This window comes from Drosophila persimilis, unplaced genomic scaffold (genome assembly GCF_003286085.1).
Source record: "Drosophila persimilis strain 14011-0111.01,24,50 unplaced genomic scaffold, DperRS2 tig00000002-arrow-pilon, whole genome shotgun sequence".
Lineage (NCBI taxonomy): Eukaryota > Metazoa > Arthropoda > Insecta > Diptera > Drosophilidae > Drosophila > Drosophila persimilis.
The window spans coordinates 3,419,446-3,444,773 of NW_020825289.1; the positions used below are offsets into that span (position 1 = coordinate 3,419,446).

Genomic DNA, 25,328 nt, shown 5'->3' on the forward strand with positions numbered 1-25,328 from the left:
GGGACCAGGATGCGGCTCGAACTCACCTGGGCGAACTAATGCTGTGGCAGGGCACCTCCCGATTGTGCCCAAGCAGCTCATGATTGCGCTCGACTATGCCCCAGGGGGCAATGCCGATGCTGACCACACGCCCAGTCCGTTGCTGACCCTCCAGGAGCAGGGCGTCGCCCACTTGCTTGGTGACCCCTGCGTGACAGTAGGAGGAGACAACAATGAAAACGTTGGGCACTGAGCAATTGAACAAATACGTTGTTCTGACCCTCCAAGAGGAGGAGGTGCGTTGCCGCTTTTTATACCCGATACTCAAAATGAGTATTGGGGTATATTAGATTTGTGGTAAAAGTGGATGTGTGTAACGTCCAGAAGGAATCGTTTCCGACCCCATAAAGTATATATATTCTTGATCAGCATCAATAGCCGAGTCGATTGAGCCATGTCTGTCTGTCCGTCTGTCCGTCTGTCCGTCTGTCCGTCCCCTTCAGCGCCTAATGCTCAAAGACTATAAGAGCTAGAGCAACGATGTTTTGGATCCAGACTTCTGTGATATGTCACTGCTCCAAAAATATTTCAAAACTTTGCCCCGCCCACTTCCGCCCCCACAAAGGGCGAAAATCTGTGGCATCCACAATTTCGACGATACGAGAAAACTAAAAACGCAGAATCGTAGAAGATGACTATATCTTCTAGAGTGCAAAATCTGAACCAGATCGTATAATTATTACAGCCAGAATCACGAAAACAATTTCACTCTTTCTCGCTCTGTCTCACTCTAACACACAGGTTTCATGGTCGGTTTTGCCAATTGCAAAATATGAGTTCAAGGATCTCAGAACCTATAAAAGCCAGAGCAACCAAATTTGGTATCCACACTCCTGTGATATCGGACCTTGACCGTTTCCTGTCCAAATTTCGCCACACCCCCTTCCGCCCCCGCAAAGGACGAAAATCTGAGGCAACCACAAATCTCAGAGACTATTAAGGCTAGAGTAACCAAATTTGGTACACACACTCCTTTAAGATGACACTATAAAACGTATATCTCAGAATTTCGCCCCCCCCCCATCCGCCCCCACAAAGGACGAAAATCTGTTGCATCCACAATATTGCAGATTTGAGAAAACTAAAAACGCAGAATCATAGATAATAACCATATCTATCAGGTTGCTGAATCTGGATCAGATCAGATCATTTTCATAGCCAAAAGGAGCAAATCAATTTGCACTGGCTACGCAGCGCCCGACGTCACGCTCAGACTGATTTTCTGTCTCTCTCGCACGCACTCTTTGTCGTGTCGTTAAATATTAGCGGCGTCTGCCGGAGGAGAGCCATACTGACTTAGTATCGGGTATAACCGTAGAGTTGCGGTGTCCGCAGCAACTCACAACGTTCCCCCTCGTTTATATCTTAGTTAGGGGTTTCTAAAATTTAATAAAAACTGGATCCCAAAATCCAGACGACTGCCGAGCGAACCAAAAAATATCTTCCTGTGCGTTCCGACTAAGGAAAACGGTGTAAAAACGTAAACCGGGTCGGGTTATTTGCGGACCGTCTCAGGGCCTGCCCGGACACCCCTTCGGATACTGGGTGTCGCATTATGTCGGCGGCAAGCAGTTGGAAGTGTGCCCTCAATCACTGGCTGCGTGATTTCCGCTTGAGTTTTTATTTATTTAATTTTCGACTGGGGACGCCCATCCTCCCATCCCCTTTCGCCGTTTTTTCTTTAAGTTTCCTGCTATCGTCCGTTGTTTGCTTTTGCTCACTTTTCTTCTGGCTGGTGTTTGCCTTGGGTCACGATGGGGGCTTCAGACGAAAGTAATCGCCGGCCGTAAAAGCTCGGCAGTGTAGTGTCCTTTCGTAAAAGTTCAACTAATGAAACGCATGCTTACCAGTGTTGGTGCCGCCGGTGAATATCCACGCTCCCGTGGTCTTGGCCGCCTTCAGCAGTCCTTTGCGTATCTCCTGTGAATCGGAGAAAGGTAAGGTTGTTGTTGTCAAAGCCCGGCCATTCAATTAGCGTGTGACCCACGCGACGACACACTTCCAGCGTGTTCAAGTGCCAAAGTTCCAAAGTGCCAATGTGGCAAAGTGCAAAAGTTTTCGCAGCTCACCTTCTTTAGCTTCGCCTGCAAATCAAAGTTGGCCTTGCCGCCTTGGACGGTGATCAGAAGTTTCGGCAGTTCCAGGTTCCATTCCTTTGTGAACAGCTGCACCAGCAGCTCTGGACGCGTGTCGAAGGACAAACGAACGTACTGATGGCAACATGGGATAGACGGATCAAAAGTTATTGGGACCGCACTAAAGGAAATCGCCTCAAAATTGAGCAGAACCCACCTGAGCCTTTGTGGGATGGGCACCGCCTTGGAACTCAATGGTTCCATAGGCGTCCGTGGGCTGTGGTCGGGTGTGCTTCGTCGGCAGCCAGAGGTCCCCCGGCGAGCCGCTCTCGATGCCCTGTATGGTCTGATGCGTGATTTGGGCCTGGCCGCAGCAGCACCTGCAAAAGTGAGGGAAACGACTTGCCATACATTCTCCAGGGCAGTGAATGACGAATGACCCCTACCCTTCCCTCGCCAAATGGGAAACAACAATCATTGTTGCATTTTTGCTTAACAGACATTCGGGGAATCATCCCGTGAACTATCAGGAACATGTAGGGGCCAGTGACATGGCTTTGGAGACTTGTGGGATCTGTTAGGCCACTGAGTAAATATTTGGCAACACCAGCAGTCAAAGTCATGTAAAGTCAGGGCCATAAACCCCCATCGCGAAGCAGTTCAGTTCAGCTATCTACGAAACTGAAAACTTTCACCAGCCTGTCAGTCAGTTTATGGCGTAGCTATCTCCACTGCAGGGTCTTGCCTCCTACTCTGCCTCTGCCTCTGCGTCTGCCTGTGGATCCGTCTGTCATAATAAACAATAAATGCTAACGGGCCAAAATGAAACTAAGCACACAATCGCGAGAAACTGGGGCAGTAGCTGCTTTTGAGCAGAGAACGCCTTTAGATACTGGCGAAACTGGGTCAACTGGTGCCGTCTTGACTTGGACTTGGACCTGGACTTGGACTTCTTTGCCTCTGGCTCCACATCCGCTGCACTTTGGCTCGTCTGCTTTCGCGTTCAGATGGGGAAGTAACTGAAACTAGTTGCACTTACCTTGTGTCGTCCTTTGGGCATGGTATGAACTTGATGCACTCGCGCTTCTGAAAATTTGTCTCGATCCAACTGCGCGGCTGATGCTAAATGGCGCGCGCGATAAAGTCAAGAAGAGAACAAGGGTTAAACCGGTTAATTACTACATCACGGGCCCATCAAAAGTGTTAATTGGTTCCATTTGTTACATTTTGATATGCATACACTGAATATACAGCTAGAGGAATAAATGTAAGTAAGAACATAAACTTGGGGAAAGAATGGCCATGTGAAGAGATCGATCTCAGCGCACGAGTTGTAGAGGACTACAGTGGGTGCTCGAGATACGCAATTTGTAAATGTTGAAAGGTTGAAAGAAATTCGCAAAAGCATATCAAAATAAAAAAGTATTTGAAATATTATTGGGGAAACAAAAATCGATTGAAATACGAATGTACAAATCTCGAATTTCACATCTCCCATCGAACACAAACAACATTTATAATTAAACGTGAAATATCTAAACGCAAAGGTGAAATAAACAATTGGTTAATTTACTAAAAACGAATGTGGGAAACAAGAAAAGAAATGCGTTAATACTTTTTGCAATCAAATATATTTACAATGTTTGGTGGGAAGAATGATGTATGTACAATACTGCAAGCATCTGTAAGCTTTTCATTTCTCTGTTTTCATTTTCCATTAATTTAGACCATTTTGGACTTGAATGGAGATTGTCATCCACTTTAGATTGAGCTGCATTCGAACATAAATCGCTCGACGCTGCCCCCGCCAGCAGCACGTTGCCTTCCTGCCAGACCAGACCAGACCAGACCGTTTTCTCTGAACGGGCAGAGCGGCAGGGAGGTAGAACGGCATGTAACGCTTATGTAAGGTTACCTGGAAGTCACGTTGCTGTACAGACTTGAGTCCGCCGAATAGAATATACACAATTTATTCGAATACCGAATACCGAGTACCGAGTACCGAATCCCACCTTTTCCAGTCGCTCCTTTGACTGGGAGAGTTTCGAGCAACAGGAAAGCCGCACTCAACAACAGCCGTTAATCTTCTGCCCGGCACCCACAAAGGAGTCACATGTTACTAATTCGGTCCACCGGCTGGATCCGAGCAACAAGTGTAAGCACTTCCTACCTCTTTGGGATGTTCGCTGGCGGCGTGGGCCTTCAGCAGATCTCGCACGTTGAGAATCAGAACTTTGGATAGCGTCGATGAGACCGAGGAGCGCTTACGCATCCGCCTCCGCTTGCGGATTCCACGGGGCGTAGCTACAGGAGTGTCCAGGGGCGTGTTCGTTGCCAAATGGGCCCCGGCCTCGGCGGCAATAAAGGCGGAGGTGGAGACCCGCACCGCGGTGGCTGTGGAAACGGAGCCTGGCGTGTTGCTATACCGACGCACGGTGGAGAAGTCTTTTGAGATGCGACGCAGGTATTTTTGAGGCGCCAGCGGCGAGTCGACAACAACCATATTGGCAGCCGCAATGTTGGCTGTATTTCGATACTGTATTTCCTCTTAACTCTATTATCCACACGACATGCTCCACTGTTAATCCGTTTGGCATTTCCATATGAAACCAAATCAGAATCTGGCGTGCTATCGGCGCGACAGTCCAATCCCAACTGGCAAGCATATGATGCTGGGAAGCTGCTCTCTTTTCTGGGGCTTGCAGCTGCAGCTGCGGCTGCGGATATTTACTGAGAGGGGGAACAGGAACGCAATATCTGCTCCATCGTACCGGGTGTAAGGTGTAGGTGTGTAGTTGGGACCCAACTGCTCTCCAATTAGATATGACAAGCTCTGGCAGACAAGAGATTTCGTTTGTGTCGTTTCGGCGACACTTTCTGCTCCACAATCCCGACGATGAAAGCTTCGCATCGATTTTCCGGGGGGCTCCCAAAAGTATGAAATGGTTTTCGAGCGGAGCATTTGATTTGCAGGTTGGTTAATTTGAATTTTCCGACAAGGTGTCATCTCACACTCTGCTACACTCTACACTCTGTCTGATAAGCAGACAATGCAACATACAGTTTGGGACTGTTCTTCACCAGCGCCGGTTCAATTGGGATTAATCAAGACAGACAGACTCGATGACACGATGATGGCCGTGCCCTCGAGTATGCAAATTTCTGTTGGGGTTCTGGCCAAGATTCTGCGGGAAAACAGTTGGCGTAGGATGTGTATGTCTCTTGCCAAATTCGACTGGCCTCATTATTAGCTGAAATCTGGAGTGCATCCAAGACCATTCCATCTCCTCCTCTGTTACGCTATGGCAAAATTTAAATTATTTGTGTAATTATTTGCCTTGGATGTTTTGTTGGCTTCATCCTTAGATTGGGGCGTGCCAAAATAGTTGATGGGCCGGAGCCCCATCGGAAGGCATTAGTTCCGTGAAAAGGCTAGGATGTTTAGTCGGCAGCATCGATTCCAGCGAGATGTCACGAACGAGTGGAGAATTAAGTTGCTTTTGTTGATCAAATGAGGTTAATTAATTAGTCGCAGAGCCCTCCGGTCCGGGCTCGGCTCGTCGCTGGACAGATTTCGCGTACAATAAAGGTTAGGTGCACTTTGATTAATAGGCAGGAACAAATGCAAACAAACTAAACGTGGAGTACAGAGCTAGCGACAACGATTGTGGGGGAACGAACAGCGAAAACAAGTAAATGATATACAAACTAAATGTGGATTCAATGTTGATTGCTTACCCTCGGCACAGTTATATTTATCAGACCCCAACAGATTTTTTTCAGTCCCCATGGTATCTTGGTTGTGTTTTAATTATTGTGTTGGTTTTCAGTTTACATTGTTCAATGGTCAGGTAGTGTTGACGTGTCGCAGCACGTTGCAGATGGTTTTTGTTGGTGTTGCAATGATGTTGATGTTGATGTTGATGTTGGTTGTCGGGTGGTGGTCGTTGTAGTCGTTGGATTGACATTGATGTTTCAATAATCGCATACATAATTTAATCATTTGGGCAATTTCGAATGCGAATGCGAATTCGAATTACGAACACCCACGCACACACAAATACGCATACACAGAAACGGTGCATTCAAGTGTTGTCAACGACAAATCGTGTTTGACAGATCGGGTGTTGTTTATGTGTGCGTGTTCCCGTGTGGGGGTTGTGGCGTTGTTTGGGAGGGGAGTGGAGTGGAGTGTGAAAACACAAAAGAGATTAATTAACAGATCGCAGCACAATAATTCAAATTTGCAATGAAGATGTTTCAAAACCGAACGGAAGGTGAAAGAGGGTTTGGGTATTTCAAGGACCGAAACAGAGCACACATTTTGTGTTGGTGTTTGTGTGGGGTGTTGTGAGACGGTGTGCGAGTGTGAGTCGTTGTGTCAGTGTTGTGAAAAGCAAAGTTGAAAGTAGAAGAGAAATATTATTGAAAATTAGTCGGAGGATATGAAAAGACTGTTTCGTCTTCTCATTGGATATTCGAGGCGTATTCTGTAATGACCTGCTGCCAGACCGCTTTGTTTTGTTTTTTTTTTTTTTTTTGTAAGAACAGAGCTCGATAATTCTCATCTCTAAACCAATGACCAGTACTTCTCTATTTTCAATAATTCTACCACTACAGTTAAGTACACTATTGAAGTTTGGAGCCCCGAATTAGAAATAACAAACAAAAATGCACCCACACGCTTCCGTTGAATGGGAGCCAAAGGACGCCGGCTACAAAAAGTGCCCAGAACACTGGGGAAATTTTGTTTTTCTGCCGCAAAGCCATTGGGCCCACTAGGAGCCATACAAGCCATACCCCTGCATATCCGTACGTACGTATCTCCATATATGTGTCCATATACAGATGCGTGTGCATCTGCATCTGCTGGTACGTATGTACATATATCTTTCCAAAAACTGCTTCATGCAGCGACTATTAAACTAAAAGCTTTTTCTTCCTGTGCACCCAAGAGCCAAACAACTTTTGTGTGGGAACAAACACACAGTTCAGGGGATATGGAAGGAAAATGTGACACATTTCAATTTAATTAAACAGCCAGCCCACATATTATACGGAACTGGCTAACAGGCACTGGCGCGTGTCAGTGATCGAAACATTTTAATGGTAATAATGCTGAAATAAATATTGGCCTGTATGAAGCTGTCAATTAATTAACTCCTGTTTCACACCTCAGTGGAGTGGGGAATTTCGAATGCCTCGAGGCAACACAACCCAAAACTTGTAGCCTGACCACAAAAACTCATCATAACGGTGGGTTGTATGTCTAACGGAATGGCTCAAAAGCTCTAGCCAGCATTTGTTGTTTCCCGGGCAACAGACACAGGATACGACATCCCAGATGCCCAGATAGGTGCAAGTGCATCAGTCCCGTCTTCCAGCTCGTGCGTAAAGCCAGGTGGACCACAAAACAGCACGACCAGAGTTCTTCCGGAGCAGTGCCACCGTGGGAAATTTGTAGTGAAAATAGTAGTGCTTCCATGACAGCATTGGAAATGCGGGCCGGCAGTCTCGGAGTGCCCGTTTGCATGGTTGGCTTCCAATATGAGTGCGGAATTGACTTTTGCCGGAGTTTTCACAACATTTGCGTGAAGCTCATACATAAGAGCAACTTGAACTGGAAGAGACCCCGGCTGAAGAGAACGAGGGGAGAGTAGGAGCAAGTCGCTCACGCTTCACAGCACAACGACAGCTGCCGATTAACACAAGGCGACAGTCGTCAGAGCACGTCATAGCACGTCCGATATATGGCCCAGTCGACATGTATATGTACATATATATATTGTATATGTAGGCACAATACGAACACAACACGAATACCGGTTAGATAATGAGCAGTAAATTACTCATTGACTGATCTACTCGTACTTACAAACACCCAGTTTGTCTGGAAGAACATGGCTAGCCGCTCGGCGTAGGGGAATCTGCACAGTTATGGCCGCAAGCTCGAAAGGTACACATGCAACATGTATCTACTACATGCGTATCGACTATGCGCGACTGCGATTACGACTGCGATTACGATTACGATTACGGGCTGTGCGATGCGCTTTCGGAGCTGACAGTTCCCGCATGATTCAGTTCGGTGTCGCGTCGAGAACTGCTGGCGGAGTTGTCGCTCCCCCGCCCAGTCGGCGGGTCGAGCTGCGTCAATTAGCGGCTCAAATATAGCGCCAATACGATCGAATATGAGTGAGCGCATAGAAAAATGAGCAAAAACGAGTAACAGCGCTGGTGTGGGAGTGCCGACTATCGGATACCAGCGCTATTCAGACGCACTTCTTTGTGGTCTATTTTTTTCTTTCTACAAGAACTACTCGATCGTAATGATTTTTTGTGGATATTAAAAACGGTTGCAGTGGAAATGTCACACATCTGAAACCAAAATGATCTGCGTGGGCATCGCGGAGTCCACATTTACACCAACCGTATATACCCCTCTCCCCAGCGAGTACTGGGCACGCCCATAGCGAGAGCGGTAGCACAGCATGAGCGATAAGAATGTACATATACTCGTAGCAGTGGGGAGAGAGACGAGAGTTCTCTTCTTTTCGCTGGTCTTCTATATTAATGTTTAATAACATTCAGCTATGTATGCGTGTGCTCGTGTGGTTCATTGAGAGTACACGATAGTACACAAAATGTACTTAAATTGGCCGCAAGTCAAACTCAAACGCAAACTGTTTTCAAAGAACCGATTCGAACCGAATACCTGACATAAACAGAAAGTTCACTGTACTTTTATATATACCTTGACACAGAGAATTTGTATGATTGCCTCAACAAAGTATAGCTCGTTGCTCGCACATGAACAGGGTTACGAATAGACCTAAGTAAATAGTGGCCATACGGCGCTGAGATTTTGAGTGGAAATTGCACTGCTAACCTAAATAAATGTGCATCAGGCAGTAGGAGGCATCTATGCATCTGTAAGAATGATAAAACACATGATACGAGTAATAACGCATAAGATATCAGTATACCTTAATAAACATTAAAAACAAATAAAATCAGCGCGCACGGAAACTCGATAGCTCCCCCTGTAAGAATAGCTCGAGTCTTTGTGACACCCGGTCTTACACCCGGTCCAAAAAGGTGTGCAACTCTGGCAGGCCAATATAAGCCACATCAAAGGGCTTACTGATCTCGAGGCCACAATAGCCCCACTAGTCGAAAACTGTGATCCCTTTGATTTTACATACATTCATACGATATACATACATCTTTAAAAAATTACACAATTATTATTATTTGATTTGATTGCCTAAAAAATGACAATTATGGCTTGAGTTTCACACTGATGAGCTTGTGTCCTTTATGGAACATACATGTACATTTAACATGTATGCCTTGCTAGCATTTCGTATACTGAGAGACCATGTACTAGTTATTGCAATTAATTGACGATTAAAAATCCTGTTCCTAGGTCAATTTACATGACAACATGACTACCCCACATGGAGGCAGATTCACATTTTCAAAAACTATTTTGCAACAGAACAATGCGCTCTGTTCTTTGTGATAATTGGTGCGGCAGGCCGCGAAATGTCGAGGAGTTTCAGGAACATTGCTAACAAAAACTGTTTGAAAAATGTACACAAAATACCTCTGTTGTGGGTGTTCACAAAGGCTTCGAATTTACGAATGTTTCATTTATCAAAGGAGCACCAAAAGAACTAGAACTCGCCACGGCAGGTTTCCCTACAACTAAACTATGGAGAGCTGAAGAGGACATAGATGGTAGATAATCACAGAGCAGAGTGCTCAGAGAGCTCCATTGTTCCACAACAAAGCAGTTTGGCAGTCAGTCAAATAGCAGAGATATACGTATCAGAGAGAAGAGAGAAGAGAGCAGATAAAGATTGTCAGATTGGAAATCAAGCAGTGAGGAAATCAGTGCAAATTATAGAGTTATAGAGTGAGCATCTGGAGAGGACAGAAGTCAGAGTTGAGGCCGATTCGGCTGCGGATGGATGGCTATTGGTTCGATTTGCTTACCGGTTTCGCTTTGGGCTTCTGCTTGGCCAAACGTTTCTGTTTCAACATCGTCCACAGCGGACGCACAGACACGCACACATACACGGGACAGACAGGGAGACGGGGCAGAGGCCCAGCTTGGTGTGGCAGCCGACCACGGGCCACGGGCAACGGGCAACGCGCAACGCGCAACTCGTCACAGGCAACGGGCGGAGAACGAGGGCTGCCAGTGGACGCACAGGATCCGCTTCAATCGATTCAACTCCTGTTCGTTACTGACGGCAAGTGCAACACGCGGGCTGCTGGGAGTAAGAAAAATGATTATGAATTATAAATTATTTATTGTCTTCTTGGCTTGGCCTTGTCGTGCCGGCATGCAGAAGGAAATTTGTGCTGGATAGAAGGTGATCCGGACTCTGGTTTCGGGCGTTGGGTGTCAAGTCTCATGCAGTGGGTCGTCGGTCGTTTTATACGCAGAAGGATATACACATACGTACATTCCATTGCATCCCAATGCAATTATTATAGCTCGCTTTTGTGCGTCGCAAAGTGCAAACAACAAGTACAAACAAATGGAAACGAAACACACACACAGATACAATTCATCACAGAAAATAAATAAGACACACGAATTCCCATTCACCTGGCACCCAATTATGGGGCACCCCATCCCCATCGGATGCCACCGAACGAAAAGGGTTCTTTTAATGCATGCTAATTGTGTTTACTTAGGAGCTCAGAGTGCCAACAAGACGCTCAGGCTCAGGACAGACGACGGAGGACTCAAGCACAAGTACTCACCTTCACGGGCTTCTTTACGGACACTGTGCGGGAATATTGATGGTAGACCTGCACATGGTTCGAGGTGAATTTGCCCAACATCTGTATCAACTGGCCGAGATGCCAGCGACGGTCAGCGAGGATGGCTCTGAAAAACAGTTGAACGAGCTATAATTACTAGGACGAGATATTTAGTACGTGTGTATACATGTGTGTAATATAGTAGTAGTTTAGGTAAGTGGTGGGAAAATCATGCGCTGCACGCCTACGGCGTAGACCTTGGGTGACCTTTCCATTGGGATGGCCGCAGATAGCGTGTGAGCGTGTGTCGTCTCAAGTGACATGCTCAGCCGGAACGGCTGCGGGTCCCGAGTGCCAGGCTCCTTCATTACAGTAATGCGAGCTGCGCTGCTGGCCGAAAGCAGGAGCCAAAGTGAGAGAAAGTAAGCGCAGCAAACAGGGAAAGTTATGCCAAGAATTCCAGCTAAGCATGAATCAAGTGCCAGGCAGGCAGGGCGCGGGACGTGAAACAGAACGGGGCCTCGCGAGGATGAAACAAAAAGCAACGGAAGTCTAAGACTGCGGCCTTCTTAATTTGCGGAATTCAAGACATTCGCTTTCATTCGAGATTATGCTCGAGCATTATAATCCGCTAGCAGAGATGGAGTGCGGATGGAGTGGCGGTGGGGCATACGATGTATGTACCACTACTTTAACTTCAATGGCACATATGTACATGAAGTATTTACTTAGTACGACTATTAAATACAGAAGAACTGGATTGGAACAAATATATATAGAAAGATAGAATGTATCCTTGTACGTTTTCGTTGCTTTCCCTGACCCATTTTACTCATTCAACAGTTTGACGTAGAATATCTGGACTACGATCTGAATGCACGGGGAATGCGCCATGTGTACCTCAGACTCAGTCCTCGACGCAAAAAGTACAAGGCAAAATCGATACCTTGATTCGATTTTCAGCCACATGTGATTAGGCTCTCTGCGCCCAGTACTCCCTCCTTGGGGCCCTGCCATTCGCCATTCGCCTTCGTCTTCGTCCGGCTATCCGGGGATCTGGCCCCTCCTCTCCAATGATCAGACTTTTAATTGGACTTTAATAAGCAATTGCCTTGCTGGTTGTGTGGTTTGGGCCTGTGTGCTGCCATGGAGCGTCGGCAGTGCCCCAACGCTACCCAACGCGAATTAAAGACCGCAAACTTCGAAAGCCGCACTGCTTGCTGCAACCATCCCGGTTTCCAGCGGTTTTCACCCGTAACTTTCAATGTTCCCCGATGCCAAGAGGCCCTTACCGCCGCTTGACGACTGCTCCTGAGTACGACAATCAGTCTGGCACGTCCCGGGTCCTTGACGCTAAGGAGTCGAGTGTGAAATGTATATGCCAGCCCGCTTTTGCGTCACTTTTTAAAGAGCATCTCCCACTTTGTCACAGATGAGGTCGGAGGCGGATGAGGCGGACCCAAGGATGGCAAGCCAGATGTCTCCTTTGAGCCATGTGTCGACACGTGCACAGTGAGCACTGAGCACTTCTTCTACCTTGACTACAGGTTAGAGATACTTCCTTTTGTTACATGGCACACAGCCTTTTCAGTTAGGGAACGAGTATGAAAGCAATTTGTCAATTTCCTTATAAGACCTTCCCAAGGTCTTTGCAGCACGTGCATCAGAATCATAAATGATGATATCCTGATTAACTCTCAACAGTCCATAATTGAGGCTAACTTTGCACAGACTTTTGTAGTTTTTGAGTGCACAGATGCTCGTCGCAGAATGGCCCGTAATCATTAAAGCCTTTATCTTGAACCTGGCGGGACTGGTGTGGACACTGTCCAGCGCTGCGAGTGTTGTCAAGTGTCAAGTGTGCTCGGCTGTCCGGATGAATGAGTTCCTAATTGAGATGAGAGCGACGCAGGCGGTGTCCAGGCCAACCCAACCCAGCCAGGAGCGGGGGGCATGCAGCTGCAGTCTCTCCACAAATACGGCGTTTGTGTCTGCTTCTGCCAAAACCTTGATTATTGGCAAACCGAGCAGCGCACCGGGAAGTGGGGAAAGGATAATGGCAAGGACAAACTACAAAGACTGTTGGGCAGTAGGGCGGACAGGGCCGCGTTGCCCATACTATTCCCTGATGTTGTCGTTGTTGTCTCGGCAATCATTCAAGCGCCAGACAAATGCCCTGGTGCTTGTTCATGGCAACATTGTCTCCTCCGACTATGACTCTGACTCTGATCCACACATTCCATTGCCACACGACAGAGCCTTTTTCCCATTTCGTTGCGTTCTCGCCCTGAGCTCCCACCCAAAAGCAAGCAAACAACCAACGGGAGGCGGCGACCGTTGAATGGTCTGAGCTGCCTAAACTGTTGATTGGTTCGCCCCCTGAAGATGTCCCTTCTCCCTACCGGGGGAGGCGACCAGGAATACCCACACGAGTACAGAGATACGGCTATAATCTCTGTAAAACATGAATCTTAATTACATTCATTCAGGAAAACGCTGAAGGAAGCAATGCATGGGCGAAAATGGACTCGGATGGATACTTTCCACGGACTACTCGTACACATATAATCATAATAATAGCGGCTATGGAAACCAATTCAACCCAAACAGTGGGTTTCGATTTAGAACTTGGGCATTCAGAGCTAAAAGATATATAAGTATGTGGTTGGCAGGTACGTCAATCCTTGATGAACTGGAGAATGCGATCTTCGATGTACGGTCTGAAATTGTCGACCAGACTGACGGCTACGTTGACCTGTCCCTGGGCTAAGCCGCAAATCGGATTGCTGTCCTTAATCTTCTTCCCTATGGCCAGGGTCCAGTCGATCTCATGTGGATGAGCCTCGCCCTTGACAAAGCGGTCGAACAGCTCGGGCAGCCAGATGGCTCCGTCACGGCAATAGGTGCACTGCTTGCACGTGTGCTTCTCGTAGAACTGGATGGAGCGGAGCATGACCTGGAGGGGGTCGCTCTGCTTGTTTACGACGATCAGAGCGCCAGAGCCGAGACTGCTGCCGGCCGCCTCCAGGCACTCGAAGTCCATCAGCACCTCCCCGGCAACCTGCTTGTTGATCAGAGGGGTGGAGAGGCCGCCGGGGAAAATGGCCAGCAGATTGTCCCAGCCGCCGCGCACTCCACCCGCGTGCTTTTCGATGAGATCGCGCATCGGCATCGACATCTCCTCCTCGACGGTGCAGGGACTGTTCACCTGTCCGCTTATGTTGAAGAGCTTGGTGCCCGAGTTGTAGGAGCGCCCCAGGTCGGCCCACCACGAGGCTCCTCGGCGCAGGATTGTGGGCAGCACTGCAATGGACTCCGCATTGATCACCACGCAGGGATGCGAGAAGTATCCCTGCTCGGTGAGAAAGGGCGGTCGCCTGCGCGGCCTCCCGATCTTGCCCATCAGGCACTTAACCAGCGCCGTCTCCTCGCCGCAGAGGTAGCGATCCCCTCGCTGGACCAGGATGTCGAACTTGATGCCCGTGTCGCAGGCGCTGGGGCCGAGCAGTCCGTAGCGGTAGGCCTCGGCCAGGGCGAACTGCAGATTGCACGCCTCATTGTAGAAGCGGTTCCTCACGTAGATGATGGCCCGATTACAGCCCATAGCAAAGCCGGCCAGGAGGCAGCCCTCAATTATCTTGTGCGGCTCATGGCGAATGATCTCGCGGTCCTTGCACGTCCCCGGCTCGCCCTCGGCGCAGTTCATGACGAGGACCTTGTCCTGCTTGGACTCGGCAGAGCGAAGGAAGTTCCACTTGTTCCCGCAGAAGAAGCCACCGCCTCCTCGTCCGCGAAGCCCGCTCTGGCACACCTGCTCCATTATCCAGTCGGACCCCTTCTCCAGCAGCACAGCGGTGTGGTACCAGTCCCCTCGTTTGCAGGCGCCTTTGAGGCGCCAATCGTGGCGTCCGTACAGGTTCTGAAAGACGCGGTCGCAGTCGTGCAGCGGACCGAAGGTCGTCTTCTCATTCGTCAGGCATGACTTTGGAGGATCATTCTTGCCTGCAACAAATGACCGTCTCCATTGCGTCAGCCCGGGCAGTCGATTTAGCTCTATAATCTTCCGAAACATATTTATATACAAAACACGAAAAGTCCTTCCTGGTTGATAGGTAAAACGAACGGGGGCTAAGACTACGACACATACACCTACTAGATTTGTGTGATGAAACATTTCCGATTTAGTTCAATTAAATCGAAACTTAAAGGCCTGCCATAAGCCGTAAATTCAATCGAAATTCTGTTGAGAGCGAGTACCCCCGAACATACCAATCCATTGGAAATACTTGTCTATGTCGAGGAGAGGAGTTGGTCTAGGCTCCGAGCAGCAAAGAAAATGATGCCATAACGACAGTAGAAGCCACAGCACCCGTGAATTTCCGGGTACCTACCGAGCACACATCTACCCGGACCCAGGCCGTAGGTTTCCGAAAAATTATGCGAGGATGGGACAGGCAGGCAGGCCCCTTTTCAATTTATGCAACCATTCGACAGAAATTTGAGTTTAATGGAAGGCAACAAAAGGTGGATGAGCCGCATAAGGAAATGTGTCCTCCACAAACATAAGTACTCCCGTCCCCAAAGGGGATCAATTAGCACAAGATGTTGCGCACTCACGGCACTGGTTTTGATCCAACTTCCTTTCCTTTCGATTGCCCCCTATGACTGTGGAGCCGACTGTGGAGATTTCTGCCCAACTTGCGGCTAATTGCAGCAAACAACAAGAGTTCGCCCCGAGTAAAAGAGGGGCTTTGCAACCAAAAAGGTGATTTCTGCAGAGCGCTGACAACATCTGGTGCAAATCGTGATCGTATAGGAAAAACGCTCTGTGACTGAAAGTATGTTCGTGGTCCCCACAGTACTGTCATCTGTTCATTCCCGTCATCTTGCCTGTGCAGCTCGGAGGACTGCCCCTGGACCTCCCTACGGACGTGCTGCTTATTTAACGTTTTATGAGCTTTTGAGTTTATTATTGCTTCCGCCTCTGCTGTCTTCTGCTCCTTGCAGTCACGTTCCTTTCACACCTTCGACAATGCAGCGCGGATCAAATATCGCTGCATACTTTCACGCGCGACCAATGCAAACATCCATCAAGCCCCCAGAGATAGCCCTAATGGTGCGCGTTTCCATTTCCAGTCCACAAATTGAACAGATTGAATCGCGCCTTTGGTATGTGCTTTGTTTAGCCCCCTTTTTGTGCTCCACATGATATTGTGTGCACTTTAGGGGAGGCGGAGGAGGGCTTTTCCAGATACTAGAAGTCCAGGTATTGTATATTAAATCCGACCACAAACAAAATCCGACCTCTGCCCCTGCCAATAATCTACTAATGTCTGTATACGTCCGTGTTAGTATCCGTACTTTCCTAATGGATCGGATACGAGTAATAATCTAAAACTATGAGTCTCTTCCAGTGGTGGCATAATTTCTGTCCCAAAGGGGCATTCCTTACATTTGTCACTCTTGGAGAGGGATATTCAATGATCAAATATCGGTATTGGCAGAGGACTTGGGGTTCATTCAAGGGTATCTGTGATACCTGTACAGTGTACTATCGTTCAGCATTGCATGTAATCTTTATTATTTCCGCACAGATGTCGACAATCCATTTTCCCAGCAAACGCTAAGAGCCTGTCAACGTTGTCAACGTGCGATGAGATGCCACTTGCATTTACCACACCTTTGAGTGTACCGCATGCGTCTAAGGAGTCGATACGAGCGCACTAAATAGCCATCAATAGACGCCCCAAGGACGCTATATCGCAGCCATCCCTGCCATCCCTGCCATGGCTGCCATGGCTGCCGTTAAATAAGCTAATTTACATCGACACATGGAGCTCCTCCTGGTGGCAATTTGTAACTGTCGCCGACAAGCCAACAACTTCCCAGCCGCGAGAGGCAAACAAGCTGTCGCCACTGCCACCATCGCGTCGTTGCAAGTTCACAGCTCCGCGTTAACAGCCTGCAGCGCGAGCTGAGGCGAAGAAATGTCTTGGGGAGCCCCATAACCCCCCATCACCCCCAATCCGACCACAGACCACTGCGGTTCGCCCTCAATCATTCCTACAGCTGACTTTGATTGTCTGCTGCTCCTCCCCCCTGTGCTCACCCGGCTATTTTCTAATTCATTATCCAAGGCGAATATTGGATCTGAATGCACGGATTTCAAATGCCGGCTGCAGGCGACGGAGCGTCGCGTTAAAGCTGTGGCAACAACAGGTTACAATTATGAGTGCCACAAAAAAACTGAAAGTATTTTCAACATGCAAACACGCCGTAAGCACTCGGCCGAGCCTGGCAGGCCCCGACCGGACGGGACCGGACCGGACCATGGTCATTTGCATGACACAGGGCCAGCAGAGAACTGGCGGCATTAAGGCAAGTTAATCACGTGCCAGGAAAAGTCACGAAGCTGGGGCTGAATGACCTACAGTGCTGTAGTGTGTTGTAGTGGGTGTGGGTCTGGGTCTGGGTCTGGATATGCTATGTGAGAATCAGGGCAGTAAGTGCAGGTAAATGTGCAATAATTCACACAAAAAAACACCAATGAACACCAGTACGACCCACATATACACACAGACAGGCAGAAACAACCAAACTCCAAACTGAAGTTCCACAAGTTCTGGGGGTCGGAAAAAACAGCTTGGGGAACAACAAGTGAAACAAAAACAAACCAAGGGACAATGTAAAAGCAGACTAACACACTTTTGTTCCCCCGATGATTGCACACCTTTTAAGGTCGGCCATTTATGCACTTTTTATACGAGTACCGTGCCTGAAAGACGATAGTTTATAGTCCATTTTTTCACGAGAAACCATTCAAAAGCTTTCCCCTTCTCCGATCCAGGCCGAGAGTGCAATTTTTTGCTCGCGCTGGAGAGGATTTTTACCAGTTCCGTGAACACTGTGATGTTTGGTCAGAGACGTGGGCGTAATTTAAAGCGATAAGCTCGTACAAACTGCAAACGGATTCTCATATTTGCAGAACGGCTCATAATAGGCAAAGGGAATCGACCCGAATCGACGAGCTGATCCAGGTCCAAATCCAAAGCCCAGGTCCCCAATATGCCTTGAATAACCAGGGCAGCCGGGGGTGTATGTGAATGCCGTTCACAGGATTTGCATTTAACAGGGTCCGAGCGAAGGCCACCTTTGCCCCGTGCCCCAATACTCGTGCCAATACTCGTGCCAATATGTACATATATCCGTATGCAAGTATTCGCCCCACTCGACTCCAGGCACTCAATACGTTTTCTGTTCCGTTGACAAAGACTGCCCAGCGAAGGAACAAACACCGAGACAGGGACAGAGACGGGGACAGGGACTGGGACTGGGACGGGGACAGGGACTGGGACGGGGACAGGGAGAGTGTAGAAACCTATTGAAAAATATGTTTGCGTTTCATTAAAAATTTAAGACCCTCCTGCAAGAAGTAAACGAATATACCAGCTCCATGTTTATGGCATGCGACAACATTATTTTTTCTGCCTTAAATATGCTTTTGCTGATAAAGTCATGAAAAACACCCAAACCAAAACTGACTCGCGTTTTAGAGCCCCACGCTGGTTGTAAGTTATAATATCGGTAGATATTTATCTTCAGCTGGCCACAGCAATTTCCCAATTCAGGGCTCGCTTCCGTGCTAGCAGTATTCATTAGACATTCCTAAAAAGAGGAATACTCGTCCGGATCGGACTACTCGGCTAGGAGTAGGGAGCAAGGACCGCAATCATTGTAGGTAATAATTTAAGGATATTATTGGGATACACAATAATTATTGTAAACCAACCTCAAAAAGATAAAATAGTAATAGTACAGATTTATGGTAGCCCTATGAATCGGAATTTTCGGACCTGTTTAATGCATTAATTTTGTTGACAGCTTGTGCAAAAACACATCCAATATTATGGTGTCACTGACATCCGATAATTTTATTCATCAGTGTTAATGTGGCTTGCATTTACGATGACATCAATATTTGTGTGGTGCTCAGCCGGCCATTCAGGATATCAAAAAAGAAGCAATCTGTGGTTTATATGGTGCGCAGTGGCACGTGCTGCAGCCTTATCTTTTAGATAGTATTTTATCACGACAGAGCATTCTATGTATTTGATTTGACTTCAGGCTATGCTCTTTGCTGAAGATCAAGGGGTTCATGCAGCGAAATTTGGCTTTCCAATCCAGTCAAGGTATTGGATCAACGACTGAACTTTCGCTCCTGATTTCATGGATTTAAGAACGGGATAAGGAAATTTGTGGAAACTTCTTGGGCCAAAATCTAAAATGTCATCGTCATCTTATGCAACTTTGCAAAATCAGGAATTTGCTTATTGAGGAGTATTGTATTCCAGGAGTATTGTATTCAAACGTCTGCGTTGGTGTACTCAAGTGCCCAAGTCGCACACTTACTTTCCTTCAATTTGCTGAATCTGCTGAAGCAAGAATATGCTGCCAAAAAACGTTTGACTTGTCGATCTGGTTTTCATTCAAAAGAGCTATTAAAAGTAGTGGGAACAGGCTCACGAACACAGAGCCTCCCGTGGGTATTCGGGAGAGCTCTTATGCGAGATAAATCATCGCCATATAATGATCCAACGGCAGAGATCTCATGCCCCGTGACGCAGTTCGGTTGCTGTAGAGTGGGTGCTTATTTTTCAGTGTTTTTATCTTAGTAAGGAAACTTTTCTTTAGTCCGAGCGGGAACCTTGAATTTTGTGTTTGCCCTGTCGCCGTCACTGACGTACCGCTGCATGGCTCCCCTCCTAAGTCTGTATCTGATCTAAGTGTATCTGTAATCTGTGGGTGATGCTGTCTCTGTCTGTGTTTTATGGCTACTTGTTGACTTTGGTCTTTCCGTTGCTATCGTTGTCGGATTCTCAAGCTAATCAACTTGCATAGCAATGGAGAGATGGAGCGATGGAGCAATGGAGCAATTGAGCCATGGAACGATATGAATATGAGCAAGTGAGTGGGGGGCAGGGCACTTGGGCGCCTCTGCATTTCCCCATAGCTTCGTTGACAAACCTGCAGCTTTCCAGTGTTTTTGATATTACTCGTATATCGGCGGCGGGCGTTATGTTCGCCTGCTCGTACCTATCTGGGGTTTATGGCGGCGACTCGTGAGCCACAAATGTTTGCTCTACGAGTACGTGTCATTCCGGCAGCGTGGGCGAGTGGCGGGCTGAGGCTTTACTGGCATTCGCCTTCGCTTCTTCTCTTCTAGTCTAATGCATTAAGTCGATTTCTCGCTTCAGTGGACTTGGTTGCTGCCACAAGCAGCCTTAAGAACTCGGGTCCTCACACGGGCCTCCCGCCCGTCGCTTTGGCTCAAATTTGGCTTGGCTTTTACACGCTCAATGGAATATTTTCACTTTTCGAGACACTTTCGCTACATTCGCTCTGAAACTCACTCGAATGTTAGAAAAAATTGCCGGATTTATTCTCGTAAATGTGGGGGATAGAGTCCCGTCCCCGTCCCCGTTCCCCTGCCTATCCATGGAATGGGTTAGTGGTTCGCTGGTGCGTGGGAAGAACTGAACAATCGGTAATCAGGATTCATTTAACCGTTTTAAAGAAATTCAATCAAGCTGACTCCGCTGCTGACCCTTTCCAGTCCCCGAGGGTTAATTAACTTTTGCAACAGTGAAAAGCCAGTTGTAAAGCCAGATCCCTCAGTCGCTCAGTCGCATAGCCGTTCAGCGAGCCACCAGCAAAAGCTTTCTTATTATTATTATTATTATTATTATTATTATTATTATTATTATTATTATTATTATTATTATTATTATTATTATTATTATTATTATTTTATCAGTGTAATTCTGACGCCGAGTCCTTCGTGGAGCAATTAAGAGACTACAAACAGGACGCTTCGTGCGGTTAAGGCTGTTGCGTTGAAAGAGTTTTTCGCTTTCGCTGCGTGACGTGGGCAAAAAACGGCAGACACATTGTCCGCAAACATACGGATACCTCCCTACCTCCGTCCCTCCGTTGGGCTTGTTCACAAGTTGCTTCTATTTCTTATTCTATTCTTATTTCTAATTTATATACGAGTAAGATATTTAAATATGCGAGACCTTGAAAGCAGTTGTCTGGAAAGTTGGGGCGCCTTAAAGCAGGCTACATTAAATCACATGCATACATATATACATATGTACATATGTACATTCGTACATGCATACATGCATACGTCTGGTGAATGAATAATATGGGGCCGTCAATCAGACGTCCGCCCTTTCCTCCTCTCTTCATAGGCCATAGGTCTGCCCCTGATTACTGTTAATTACCGCTGTTTCCATACGAAAAGCTCTTTATCCTTTGAAGCCACAACGCATTTGCGAGCTTGCTAACAAACTTCATGCCGTTTTGTTAATTTTTGTTCATTTTCGGCCCTGCGCATCCCCCAGACACAGGGCCATGAACGTCGCCTGAAGCAGGAGCAGCAATTTATGCCAAAAGTTCTGGCAAATTGCTCATTTCAAGCACCGTTTGGTATGCAACACCTTCGTGATATTAGAAATTCCACCAGGGAGAGAGATTTATGCTAAATACACACACTCCCACACTGGGGCGGAGACTTTTCCGTGCCTATCTCGGAGGGCCTTACCTTGGGAAAGCACTCCAAGAAGTCAATTAACAGATCCAGGCAAAACAAGCTGCAGACACACCTGTTTTTGAATGTACGAATTCGCTGATGCGGCTGTTTTTGCAGGCATTAATCGTGTTTTAAGGCCTGTTTGAATATGTCTTCTATATGTATGTCGAATATGTGCTTATTGGATTGGTTCAGGCACAATTAAGTGTGTTTTTCAAGTCCAAACATTTTGTATTGCTCATTGTGTTATTGTTGTTTATAATTGTTGTAATTGCTTTAATTGCTGTTCGCCGATCGCTGGTCTTTCGGATCCGAGGTAAGCTGCGCGCGGGATGGGTAAACAATCTAAAGAAATTCCGGAAAATATAGCTTGTTGAGAAATTCTGCGTTTCAATTCATTTAATATCTGTGTGTGTATTTATTTGTCTTCGTTTTATTGCAATTTATTTTATATGCACATTTAGTGTTTCTCTCCAGCACACAGAAACATTCGAATTCAAGTGTACTCTAGAGCAGGAGCGGGGGATATTTGAGCGAATGGGCGCACGGCAGGAGGAGGAGGTGCCCCTGCCAGTGCCGACACTGGCAATGACCCGGAAGTTTTCGGCATCTCATTTATCTCGTTTTTCGTTTTGCTCTTCGGTGCGGGTGGGATGGGATGTGGGGAGGGGTGCGGTGGGGTGGGTATCTTGTACCGTTCTTTGGGTTTATTTTATAACAATAAACAAAACGAATTTTCGCCATGGCTCTTCTCGATCTGGTATTCATTTGTTTGGTTTACGATTTTAAAGATTTACGGTTGCAAACTTAGGGTAGGAGTAAATGTTTCTCCCTGAAAAAGCACTTGCATCAGACACTTGGTCAATTAAAATGTTATTCAAGATACTTGCGCTTCGGCTATTCTGATTAATTGATTCATTCTGACAGTTCTCAGAGAAAAGTGAGAAAAGAGAAGTGAATGCACTGCAAGTTTCAACAAAAGATAATGAAGCGGGATCACCCCGAACGTAGGGAGGCTGCGTGAGTACACGAGTATATGGCGATCGAGCGAGATAAACAAATCGAGACAGAGAAACAGGGAGAGAGAGAGAGAGACAGATAGGCCGCGGAAATATACACGTCCAATGCAAACCAAACAAATCACAGAAATAAACCATAAAGGGAAAAATATGTATGTATATTGATTCTATCTATTGCGCCCTCCACTACACGAGTCCCCGCGACTGCTACGGGCTTCTCCAGTTCCTATCGAGACGCGAGTCCTATGGCGCCCGCGGGCGATCACATGGTAGCATGGAGCAATTGAGCAATGGGTGGGTTTTGTTGCTCGAAATTTGCGTAATTTCCGCCGACCGTCACTTTTTATTGGCTGGGACACACACACGCGTCGCACTTCACTGGCCGGCCACAGGGCACCGTAGAGTTTTCGAACGCGGAGATCAATTGCTAGCAAGACGTCGGCACTTTTATACGTTTATTGGGAATACTTTTTGGCCCCCAGGCTTTCGTTTACGAACCGAACACGTTGGAGCACCAACAACAATTATGAGAACCAGAGACCCGCTAGTCCGCAGCCACACAACACACACACACACTGAACAGCTGTTCGTGTTGATCGCAGCAGCGCTGCCAGACCATCGCACTATTTCACACTTTGCTAATGAGCGGCAAAACCATAAAAGCCAGCTATGATGCCATGAAATGAAGTTCGCTCCAGTGTGTTTTAGGAACAGGCAGCGTTAAATATTTATCTGCAGTTTGGCTAACTGGAACGCACTGCTGACCTTCGTGCGGCCCACACTTCCCGCCGCTCTCGCGTAATTAGGGTATGTACAACTTTAAAACACGCACACTGAGTGAATTATTTTTATGGCGCTCCGTTTGCGGCCGTAGATGTCAGGATAGCGAAAGAAAAGGACTTGACACAGTACACCGTGCTGCAGGCCGAATAGAACTCAGGGAGCGGACTCGTACAAGTCCCTTATATACCAGCCAGGACCAGGACGCACGAGAGGAGAGCCAAGGCCCATGGCGCAGGCGCAAAGCGGAAACGGTGTCAACTCACTGCTGGCCTACTGTTGTGGTGTCCTAGTCAAATAAACGAAGAGAGAGGATACATGCAACAGCATATCCATGGAAATGCTTAGGTTGGAAAGAGCGAAACGAGTCTAAGTGTGAAAGTTGTCTCTTTGCTGTCAACCATCAGCTGTTGATTGCAATTGAACAGGAAAATACCTACTTTGTTTTTAAGTACCACTATTAAAATGGCAATACATTTTGAAACATGTTAAATGCAAAACCTTTCATTTAAAATTTTTTATTATTCCTGAATCAGCTGTTAGTCAGCTGCATTAGTCAGTGCTGCAAAACACCGCTCATTGTCTTTCAAACACAGATAAAGATATTTAGCCGCGAATTCATCTCACAGGTAGAGTTAGAGTTCAGCATTGTATTTATTATGCATTTTGACTTAATTTAATTCACTGCGAAGGCGTCGATTACGCTTCCAGTCTCGCACTTTTTCACGCTGCATATCTTGACGAGTGCGTCGCTGCTGAGGCACTGGACCCCTTCTCCTTGTTGCATTCGTGTCGAATGCTTGGAAATGTGCAACCCTTGCGGGTGATTGCTCGATCCCGAGGCCGGTTCGTTGTTTTCTTAGCACTGTCTTCACCGGATATAAGCGTCCACTTTGGTTAGGTCCCAGCCCGTGCTCTCGGTCCCAGCCCTGCTTGACCATTAGCTGCAGGCCACGATTTTTGGAAGATATGTTAAACTTTTCCAGCTTGTGGGGCGGAAAAGCTTTCATATTGAACTGGTGCACGGTGGATGTTTGATGAACATTCCACGGTGTTCATCAAACATCCACCGTGTCTCCTTGTAGTTTCTTTTGCAGATACGACAATGGAAGGGCGTTGTCGGGTCGCCGGCTATTTCTTCCGGTATATCAGCTTTTTCTGAATTGGGTGCAGTTTCTAGAATTTGTACTACTTCCGTATGACCTTTCAGCATGGCCAGTGTGAGAGCCGTGTTACCAGATTAGTCTCGGACATCTGCGTGCGCCCCATTATGTAGAAGCCATGCTACCGCATCCTTGGCACCCTCACATGCAGCCATCATAAGTGCCGTCCAACCATAGACGTCGCAGGCGTTCAGCTCCATGGCCTTGTCTGTGATGAGCATTTGAGACATCTCCTCCACCTTGTTGCTGATGGCGTAGCGGAAGAACTTGCTCTTGTCGAACGGCAGCAGTGGATCCCTCCCGGATCCATTTGACTTCTTATGTGTGTGTGTGGGAATGGCTCTACTAGTAGCTGGTGTGTGCAAAACTTCCTCATAGAACTTCTGTGCATCAGCTCCGTCCAGACCGTTTATTTTGTGCTTGGTGTCTTTTATTGGTTGCTGGGCGCATTCTATCTGGCCAGCTCGGACGAAACGTTTCAGTTGTAGCGGCAAAGTGGTTAGTGCCAACCAGTTTGGATGCAATTCGTCTCCAGCTGAATTCATTTGCTTTGTAACAAAAATCAACGTAGTAAACAATATTATATACAAGTGCTGTAAAACACACAAAAACTAGTGCTGCACGTTTTGTATCGAATCAAATAGATTTGTCTCCCGATTGTTGTTTTTGATTTAATTTACATCATATTAGTATTGCCAAAAGTTAATATATGTGCGATTCTTATTTTGTGTTTGCCTAAATTTCAATCAAAAATAGTTCATTTTAATTTCTTCGAATAATTTACACTTACAATAAATTCAACTCGATATTATCGCTGGAGTTTACCAGCACTGCTGTGTTGATGCTCTGTTTTCGCCTCTTCGTTTTGGCCTGTTTT

The 25,328-nt window shown here is 47.0% G+C and overlaps 3 protein-coding genes and 1 long non-coding RNA gene across 18 annotated transcripts in view; 1 reads left to right on the forward strand and 3 right to left on the reverse strand.

Annotated features, from left to right (window-relative positions):
• Window positions 1–22,969, reverse strand: part of LOC6591251 (transient receptor potential cation channel trpm) — a 39,974-nt gene extending 17,005 nt beyond the window's left edge. For 9 of the 15 annotated variants that reach the window (XM_026985767.1, XM_026985766.1, XM_026985763.1 and 6 more), the window contains exons 1-8: window positions 10,896–10,949; window positions 10,116–10,396; window positions 5,853–5,909; window positions 3,154–3,236; window positions 2,332–2,494; window positions 2,109–2,249; window positions 1,887–1,959; window positions 27–186 (exon numbers count right to left, since the gene is read on the reverse strand). In XM_026985767.1, the coding sequence (XP_026841568.1) occupies window positions 27–186; window positions 1,887–1,959; window positions 2,109–2,249; window positions 2,332–2,494; window positions 3,154–3,236; window positions 5,853–5,909; window positions 10,116–10,163 (725 nt within the window). In that variant the 5' untranslated portion in view covers window positions 10,164–10,396; window positions 10,896–10,949. Of the gene's footprint in view, window positions 1–26; window positions 187–1,886; window positions 1,960–2,108; window positions 2,250–2,331; window positions 2,495–3,153; window positions 3,237–4,284; window positions 4,763–5,852; window positions 5,910–7,989; window positions 8,127–10,115; window positions 10,397–10,895; window positions 11,023–21,501; window positions 21,835–22,842 lie in introns of those variants that run through there. The other 6 variants (XM_026985768.1, XM_002015415.2, XM_026985760.1 and 3 more) reach the window with 5 other exon arrangements.
• Window positions 13,433–15,012, reverse strand: LOC6591252 (NADH dehydrogenase [ubiquinone] flavoprotein 1, mitochondrial). The gene has a single exon (XM_026985773.1). The coding sequence runs from the start codon at window positions 14,965–14,967 to the stop codon at window positions 13,573–13,575; it is 1,395 nt and encodes a 464-aa protein (XP_026841574.1). The 5' UTR covers window positions 14,968–15,012; the 3' UTR covers window positions 13,433–13,572.
• A 240-nt stretch (window positions 22,970–23,209) lies between the features above and the next one.
• LOC113565102 lies at window positions 23,210–23,781 on the forward strand. Its single transcript, XR_003408444.1, has 2 exons — window positions 23,210–23,315; window positions 23,383–23,781. It is a non-coding gene; the product is annotated as an uncharacterized LOC113565102 (long non-coding RNA).
• Window positions 23,782–23,959: 178 nt separating this feature from the next.
• LOC6591253 (G patch domain and ankyrin repeat-containing protein 1 homolog) lies at window positions 23,960–24,996 on the reverse strand. The gene is given in 2 exon segments (XM_002015417.2): window positions 23,960–24,343; window positions 24,346–24,996. Coding segments are annotated over 2 exon segments (1,035 nt in total).
• Window positions 24,997–25,328: the final 332 nt, after the last annotated feature.

Excerpts from the sequence above, each read along its gene's own strand:
- LOC6591252 (XM_026985773.1), bottom strand. The coding sequence starts at position 14,967 with ATGTTTCGGAAGATTATAGAGCTAAATCGACTGCCCGGGCTGACGCAA.